General features: G+C 40.6%; 1 protein-coding gene across 1 annotated transcript; it reads left to right on the top strand.

Annotated features, from left to right (window-relative positions):
* Nucleotides 1-265: 265 nt before the first annotated feature.
* On the top strand, nucleotides 266-8,652 carry PSMD7 (proteasome 26S subunit, non-ATPase 7). Its single transcript, XM_039852068.1, has 7 exons — nucleotides 266-452; nucleotides 2,538-2,629; nucleotides 3,472-3,564; nucleotides 4,182-4,279; nucleotides 4,853-4,933; nucleotides 6,830-6,921; nucleotides 7,661-8,652. Exons 1-7 carry the CDS (start codon nucleotides 379-381, stop codon nucleotides 8,097-8,099), a joined length of 969 nt encoding a protein of 322 aa, XP_039708002.1. The 5' UTR covers nucleotides 266-378; the 3' UTR covers nucleotides 8,100-8,652.
* Nucleotides 8,653-9,031: the final 379 nt, after the last annotated feature.

The raw sequence follows: 9,031 nt of genomic DNA, 5'->3' as shown, positions 1-9,031 counted from the left end.
GAGGGAGCTGAGAGGGAGCTGAGAGGGCACCGAGGCGAAACGCCGCTGCAGAGAACGGTGCACGCCAAATACCAAGAAGTCAACCTTTATCAGTCTTCAGTGTCCCTTTAGCTTTCAAGACCAGGGAAACTCGTAGCCAGTCACCTAAAGCATGTCCCGCCTTCCTCCGGCACTTCCCCTCCTCAGCCTGGCGGCAGGAGCGACAGCCCGGCAACTACGCGCGCGGCATTCTGGGAGCGGAAGCAGGGGGCCGCGCGGCGGCGGTCGAGCCGGAAGAGGTGGAGCTGGGCCTGGAGGATCTGCAAGAGTCCTTGCCGCTGGGGCCACTTGTGTTTGCGGGTCGCAGGAAGCGGACCCTAGCGGGTGGGGTGTCTCGCGATGCCGGAGCTGGCGGTGCAGAAGGTGGTGGTCCACCCCCTGGTGCTGCTCAGTGTGGTGGATCATTTCAACCGGTGAGCGGGCGGCGCGGGGCGGCCTAGTGTGGCTGGCGGCACCGTCGCTGCTGAGTCACGGGCACTCTGGGGAAGGCGCAGCGGCCGCTGGAGCACTGATGGGCGGAGGGCGGCTCTACCTTGCCGAGGGCTCCAGACCATCCGCGATTCTAGGAAGCTCGAGTCACCCAGCATCGTACCCTGGCTCTAGCCGGCACTCCGGGTGCTGGTCTGCTCGTTTCTTTTATCCAAGTCTGTACGCTGCCAGATTATGGGGGTCAGCCTTCAGTTATCTATGGTCCCCCAGGCCTCGTGCCTATCTGTCACTTTTTCTGCCCCTTTTCACCTTGAAAGACTCAGTGTCTCCTAGGAAAGCTCTTCAAGCTGGCGCTTTTGTGCATCTAAAAGCCGTGACTGAAATTCTGGTCTCAGCGCCCTAAAGGGCTCCCTGGAAGAGCTGTGGTTTTAACTTGTGAAAGTTTCTAAGCTGGAATTTGGCTTAACGATAAATTAAAAAGCAGATGAGGTGTCAAGTTTTTCTCTTAAAAGTGAAATCGGTTATAGACTTTGGCATAAAAGAATTAGATAAGAAAACATCCACAGATGGTTATTCCGCCTCCCCTTGCTTCTTTTCAAGCTGTTCATCCTGCTGGACCTGTTACACGTGTTCATAGATTTTACAAGCTAATTACTTGAATTGGCAAATATAAAGACCCGGTTGGGAGCATCTGCTGTAGGGTCATAGTTTTTAGGTGCTCATTCATTCTCTTGCATCTTGCTTTGTACAACTGCTTCAACCGGAGCGCCAAAAACAAATTTGAAATTACTAAAAGGTCTAGGGTCCCCAGTTTAGTTCCATTGCTTTGTAAGACCTTCAGTCTACCAGGATATGTAGGTAGACTTTCCCACTGTACAGTAATTACTGTTTTTTTCCCATAGGATACTGGGGATGCTAATGAGGCACGCATCATTTCAGTTCTATTCAGCAAACTCAGCAAACACTTGTTAAGGGCATAGTGCAGGCACACACTGCTGGCTGTTGTGTCAGATAACAAATGTAGGGTTTTATAAAAGGCAAATGGATTTTTGTAAACCAAAAGAAAAGTAAGTGTGGAAGTTTACTTTGATGTGTGGAAACTCAGTGCCTAAGACTTCCAAAAAAGAACCACCAGGAATACAGAATCCTTAAGTTTGTTTGACCCAAACCACAAATTGAGTAAGCATTTATAAATTTGCCAAATCATATGTTTAGATAAATAATTCCGTTAAACCAATGTGAAGCCAGTGACTGTTAAGAAATTGGAATCTTAATTCATTTCACAGTGGCTTTTGTATTTCCTTTGAACATAGACTTGTATTGTGTCTGTGTCTCACTTGCTACACTCATAGCTCCTTAGTACAAAATCACTGAGGTTTGATATGGAAATAGAAATTCTGAAGAAAAATCTCACTGATTCAGTCCCGCTCTCAATGTGATTAGTCACCAGCTCACTTTTGACTTCTTTTTAATTGAGAGACCACAGATGACACACATGCCTCTTCATCAGAATCACTTTTTGAGCCCCTAGCTGGTTCAAAGAAGTATTACATCTAGTGGGGCTTGTTGATGTGGAATAGATGTGCCAAAGAACAGTATCAAGCTGGACCATAAAACTGGTTCTACTTTAGCATCTTTATCCCAGAAAAGATTCAAAGATCAAGAAGATGGGGAAAGTTTAAAGAAGAAAAGTAAGCTGCAGAGAAAAAAAATAAAGGTGGTAACATGAATGTTTTTTTCAAATACCAAGTAACATTTTAAAACTCTTATGATCAGGAGAGTTTTCATTTTCTCTCTTTTAAATTTCTGTTAAGTTTGAGATTTCTCCAAGGTTGTATTACTTTGCAGTTAACAGTAAGTAAAAACTGCCAGTGTAGAAAGTTCATGAATTACTCATATTTATTAGAATTTAATATTAAGGACTAACCTAACTCTATTACATTTGTTTAGTGAGATTAGTTCCCAGGTAAACTCAATTGTATCTGTACCATTAATATTTCCTGTTGAGTATCTAATTGTTGGCACATTTCTGTGTGCCTATCAGATTGACTTTCTGCTTTCTCATTCAGAATAGGCAAGGTTGGAAACCAGAAGCGTGTTGTTGGTGTGCTTTTGGGATCATGGCAAAAGAAAGTACTCGATGTATCCAATAGTTTTGCAGGTAAAAGACCAATTTTACATTTTTCTGAGCATGGTTAAAATCTCAGTTAACTTTAAAATTAAAAAAAGAAAAACTTTTTGTGGTTTCCATTTTTTACTATAACCAAGGATTCTAATTAAGAATTGCTGTGGTATAAAAAGGGAGGCTAGAGGCTACACACTAAACTGGAGGTGAATGATTTAAACTTACAGGCCTTACAGTCTCCATTGCAGCTGCCAAGCTCTGCCATTATAGTGGGAAAGCAGTTATAGACAGTACGTAGACAAATGGGTGGCTGTAGTCTAGTAAAACTTTATAAAAATAGACAGTGTAGTTTGTAAACCCATGCACTAAACTATTAACTGTAATTATGGGTTAGCAAGGGGGAGTTGGAGAACATATTCCTTGATTGTTTCATGAATCTTTATAAGAAAATATCAGTGTATTTTGTCATTAAAGCAACAACAAATAAGAACAAAATAATTGCTGGCATGACTTCTGGACTAGAGGTCACTAACTCCAATGTTTAAAAGGACCAGATAGTAACGTAACTTGCCAAACAAACATGAGGAAGTAATGGGGCTTTTAGCAAACTGAAGGGCATGTGTCCTTTTTAAAAGGCACAGCTTCTGTCTGGCTCTAGCCAGTTGTTGGCAGGTCTCCTGGTTTTTCAAGAGAAGCTAGAAGTCTGGATTTTTATGCGAAATCTCTGTTTTTAATGAGAGCAACTCAAAAATAATTTTATTACTGTGTTGAACAAACCACCTACATGGATCAGATCTAGCCTAGGGGTCTTCAGTTGTGACCTGTGCTCTAGAGTTCTAACTCTCTAAACTAAATCTTACTTTTTTTTTTCTCTTTAGTACCTTTTGATGAAGATGACAAAGATGACTCTGTCTGGTTTTTAGACCATGATTATTTGGAAAACATGTATGGAATGTTTAAAAAGGTCAATGGTATGTCTTGATTTTTTAAGGTGTTGTGGCATTTATACGTGTGTGTGTGTGTGTGTGTGAGATATTTTTCTTTTTTAAGTATTCCCATTTCTTAGTATTTAAAGGACCCTTTCCTTAGCTAGACTTAAGTAAGTAAGACTAGTGGTAGTAGATGAACAAAGTAGAATAAATGAAAAACTAGAATAGCAGTTTAAGACCACCTAGGTTTGGGGGGAGAGAGCAGAAAAGTGAAAAACTATCAAAACTCACCTGCCCCTAGAGTTCTAGTACCACCAGGATAAATATCTCTCTCCATCACATATTTTCATTTCATTTCATTACAGCAACCACATTACTTTGGAAATGATTATTCCTGCAATAATCACAGTTGTAATCTATATGCCATGAAATCACATTTGTTTATATATTGCCTTAGAATTATTTTCTGGTTATCATGTATGCCTGGTCTCCTAAACTAGTCTGAGATGTAGATGTCTCTGGTTTTGTCTTGCTGCTTTTTTTCTGTCTTGAATTTTGAAAAAAGTAGAGAACATAACAACTGGAGTTCTTATGCTGTTTAAGGGACTTACTTAGATCTTCATATAACACTTCAAACCCACCAATCTTTTCCTTCCCAGCCAGAGAAAGAATAGTTGGGTGGTACCACACAGGCCCTAAACTACACAAGAATGACATCGCCATCAATGAACTCATGAAAAGATACTGCCCTAACTCAGTGAGTACACTCTATCTTTAAAACTCTTGAATGATATTCCTTGCCAGCGAACTCAAATAAGAGCATCCTAGGAAGGATTTGGGTAACACATCATTTCACTGCTTTTTCTTTGTAAGCTTGTGTTAATTGGTAATGTTCTGTGTATTACACAATAACCCACTGTATTAAATAATTAACAGTAAATACCTGCCAAGTGCCAGGTACCTAAGTTGTCTTCCTTAATCCTCTCAATGACTATATGGAGCTGTTAACCTCTTTACAATAAGAAAACTGAGGTTTAAAGTGGTTAGTAAGTCTTGTAGATGGTGAGGCTGGGATTAAAATGTTGGCTGCCTTGATTCCAATTTCTTTGTGCTTGATAACTGTACTATGCTACTCCTCAGCTTGTTAATTAATGGGAGTGAAGAATAGCAAATGATGAGATTTGAATGTAAACTCATTTTGCTGAAAATTCTTACTCATGTCCGATTGAATGAATGAAATTGCTTCAATACTCATGATCAGAAGAATGGCTGCAGTTATTCCTTATGTGCTCAGTATGAGATGGTTTGCTTAGATGTATTTTTCTGCCAGGTATTAGTCATCATTGACGTGAAGCCAAAGGACCTGGGACTGCCCACAGAAGCATATATTTCAGTGGAAGAAGTCCATGATGTAAGTCATCTTGCTATGAGCCTAGGAAATTAAATTTGCTATTTATGGAGCAATTGTTTGGGGTTTGGGTTTTTTTTTCCCTCCTCCAAGTCAGCAAATCCTTTATAACAAAGAGAAGGTTGTTGATTTCTGTTAACAGTTTGGTATTATGGTTTTTTCCTTGGAGTGTTTGAATCGCCACATTTTAGAAATAGAGGATTGTAAAACTCAAAAGTCCCCTTTTACAAATGAAATTGAGGCCCAAAGTAGTCCAGCGATTGCCCAAGGATGTTCATAACAAAGTAAATGTAGAGCCTAGTGAGCTTAGTCTTTATGCAGTTTCTACTGTTGGGCCCCCTCTGGGCCAATATTCCTTTCTCCTTGAGGATTTTCAGTCCCTATAGACTAGAGCATAGGTTTTCAAATAAAGTATGTCAGAGCTGCCTGGAGCTAGATGGCAAGACCCATCTGTGTGCTTTGACACCTGAACACTCAGCTTCACCTCATCCAGTACCTGCTTTGTGGTTCATTAGCTTGTGCGTTGGGTATAGACATAAAGAGCTGCCACAATATAGCTTTTCTCTATTTCCTGGGAAATTGAACTCTGATTCTAGGATAGGAGCATAAAATATTTACACTTAGGGTATGCAGATAGCTTGATCTTGAATTTCCAAAGTCAAAAGCCTGGAGGATAAAGTCTATATTAAGATTTATATATGTAGTATTTATCCTTAGACTCGGTTTTTAAATCTGGAAAAAAGATTTTAGGTTAGCTCCCTGCAAATGTTTCTCGCACTGAACTCTATCCTCGTTTTCTCTTTTTGCCTTGCTACCAGGGAGCTTAGATCTAAAGTTATTGTCTAGTTGCCATAAGGCTTTCATCCCTGTCTTGATACAGTTTTTAAGTTAATCTTTACCCTGCCTCTTTCTAAAAGGAATTCAAGGCTGCTTACACTCATGCATGCATGTATACACATACACCAGTGAAGCAAGATTTTGAAATAGCGGATAGAGGGGACATAAGGATCATTTGTAAGATGAAACCAGGGAAAAATTAGTACTTAAAAAAATTGTGCCATGAAGTCCCCCAAGATCGTCATAGGTTGTGACCATCCTAGCCTACAAAGCCAAGAGGAAAGTGGCATTGGCAGGATTCACATTGCCCTGGATGAAATAATAACAGTTGAGGTTTATACCACTTAGTAGAAATTAAGTGACTTACCCAAGATCCTGTAGCTCCTTTATCACACACATGGCAGAGCCAGACTTTGAACCCAGGCAGTCTGGCTATAGAGTCTATAGTCTCACTGATACGCTGTCCTGCCTCGCAAACATTTTGCAGCCTTTACGGGAGATGTACATCCTCTTCTGTTAGTAGATCTGAGAAGTTTCTCCTGAGTCTCATCAGGAAATCACTAGGTGATACAGTGTACCACATCCCCAGATGGATCTTTGATAAATTCGGCCACCAGAAAGCCAGTTGTTCTTACTGCATCATTTTGGTGCTCTGGTGTCATTTGATCCAAGGAACAATGGATGCTTAAAAGTTATATTTTCTGACATGAGCTTGTCTCAAATACAGGTATTCTTTATATTACCTTTCCTGGAAAGAACTATATACTTTAAAAGTCAACCTAATAAAGACTTCCTAATCAGTCCCCACTGTGGGATTGAGAGGATATCAAGATTTTCCTCACAAGTGAGCTAGTGATGCCCCAGCAAACCTTGTCACTGAGCAAGGCCACTGTGATAATTAGCCTAGAAGAGAAGACTAAACCTACCCCCTCCCCTTGCCTTGGAAAACCTAGTAATGCACCCATGAAGTGATTAGACTTAAAGCAGAAGAATCAGGGTGTGAAAAGGAACATGTTCCAGTTTGTTTATAAATAAATAACTACAGTTAAGTTTCCTCTCCAGGATGGAACGCCAACTTCAAAAACATTTGAGCATGTGACCAGTGAAATTGGAGCAGAGGAAGCTGAGGAAGTTGGAGTCGAACACTTGTTACGGTGAGACTTAGGATGGCATCAGAGTCATAAGTGTCCAAGAGGCTGCTCGGAGTAGGAAGATATCAATAGCAGGAATATAGAGACCTGGGTTCTAAGCTTGGATCACCTCTAAAGTTGAGTTACGCTTTATGACTTTGTGAATAGTATACCTTGTCTGCAAACCAACGCTGACTGTGACAGGAACAGACATGTAAAAGAAGTTTAGGCATGTCCTTTTCTACTGTATGTCTTTTTCAGTGAATGTAGCTAGCCAGTTTTCTGCAGAGAATCTACTTCTTTGGATGGGTTTCATTTGAAAGTACTCTGCTTATATAACCCTGTTACATTCAAAAGGGTCATAGTGTTTCTCAAACAATAAGATTCTTTCCAGTTCAAAAGTTACTACTGACTCACAACATCGTATAGATGCAGGTGGAGAAAATACCACCCTTTTTTAGGAACAGGGAAGTTGAAAGAGAGAGCTTTTATTTTAAGTGAAAATAGTTTCATTTTAGCTTTAAAAAAAAAAAATGCCTGTGATGAGAAAAATGAAGTACATGTCTCTCAATGAAAACAAAATTAAGGCAATTTATACTCAGATCTTTGTAAAATAGAGAAGTAATATTTTTTCTTTTGAAAACTTGCCCCTCTCTGCAAAGCTGGGTGTTTCCTTAGAATGTAAGAATCTGTGTGATGATACAGTAATGATACAGTAAGTACACTGATGCTTTTTCCTGCCCGCCCTTGTGGGTTCTTACAGAGACATCAAAGACACTACCGTGGGCACTCTTTCTCAGCGGATCACAAACCAGGTCCATGGTTTGAAGGGACTGAACTCCAAGCTTCTGGATATCAGGAGCTACTTGGAGAAGGTGGCCACAGGAAAGCTGCCCATCAACCACCAGATCATCTACCAGCTACAGGACGTCTTCAACCTGCTGCCAGACGTGAGCCTGCAGGAATTTGTCAAAGCTTTTTACCTGAAGACCAATGACCAGATGGTAGTGGTGTATTTGGCCTCCCTGATCCGTTCTGTGGTCGCCCTACACAACCTCATCAACAACAAGATTGCCAACCGGGATGCAGAGAAGAAAGAAGGGCAGGAAAAAGAAGAGAGCAAAAAGGATAGAAAAGATGACAAAGAGAAAGATAAGGAAAAGAGTGATGTAAAGAAAGAAGAGAAAAAGGAGAAAAAATAAAACATGTTGCTTTTTAATTTGTAAATTAAAATCTTATAAACTAACTCAGTGTGCCGCCAGAGGGTTCTTTTCATTTTAAGTGCTTGTTAAAAGCTGCATTGATGAGAGCTCTCTGCCACTGGTCACTCTTGCTATGGCATTACGTGGACGTAAATGGATAGAGGGATGGATCTCGTACCTAAACTGCAGTTTAGGCTGCTATGAGTTGGGAATGTGACAGCTTAGGCTTCAGATTGTGTGAGAAAAGTGAAGAAGAGTAAACATAACATTTTTGGTACTCTTCGTTCTTTTATCTGTAAAACCAGGAGTTGAATTTTCTCCATCTCAAGACTCTTAGGGTCTGTTTCTGGCAGTTTGCAGAATTGCTAAATGGAATGCATGAATTCCAAAAGTGCTCTGCCTCGGAACACTGAAGTTCTGACCCTTCTGAACTCCGTTGAGAATACAGCACCATGGGACTTTTGAACCCGTAGCTCTGGCATTCTCAGGGCTTGGCATCCAGCTTCATGTATTGTTTACCTTCAAAGACACAATTAAATGGCTTGGTTTTTAAGTCTGTGTTCTAGTCGTTCTTGACTCTGGGAGTGGCGGATCTGTTGTATTCAGAAGCAGACAATGCAGCCTTTAATTGAAGCTGCCTTAAAGGATTATCTTAGACTTGGGAGTCTTTTATGAAAGAGTCTCATTCCTTAAAATTTAGCTTGCTATAGTGAGGAGAACTCTCAACTGAGCTCGAAAGACCTGAATCCTAGTTTGTGCCTCAGAATCCTCATCTGTGAAGTCTCTAAAGCAGTTGTTCCTAAGGGACACATTCAGTTACTACTGCAGAAGGTCTGAGTACATCAGACTACAAGGTTGATGGGGATGTTACTGAGGACAGAATGAAATTCCCCCAAAATAAGTGCTCATGGCTCCTTCAGAACAAATTAAAT

Source organism: Pteropus medius, unplaced genomic scaffold (genome assembly GCF_902729225.1).
Source record: "Pteropus medius unplaced genomic scaffold, Ma_sr-lr_union100, whole genome shotgun sequence".
Taxonomy (NCBI): Eukaryota; Metazoa; Chordata; class Mammalia; order Chiroptera; family Pteropodidae; genus Pteropus; species Pteropus medius.
Note: the sequence above shows the minus strand (reverse complement) of the source record. Positions and strands in the feature narration are given on the sequence as shown.

Coding starts and splice junctions, on each gene's coding strand:
- PSMD7 (XM_039852068.1), top strand. CDS start 379: ATGCCGGAGCTGGCGGTGCAGAAGGTGGTGGTCCACCCCCTGGTGCTG. Junction 453..2,537: donor GTGGTGGATCATTTCAACCG/GTGAGCGGGCGG, acceptor TTTCTCATTCAG/AATAGGCAAGGTTGGAAACC. Junction 3,565..4,181: donor AATGTTTAAAAAGGTCAATG/GTATGTCTTGAT, acceptor TTTCCTTCCCAG/CCAGAGAAAGAATAGTTGGG.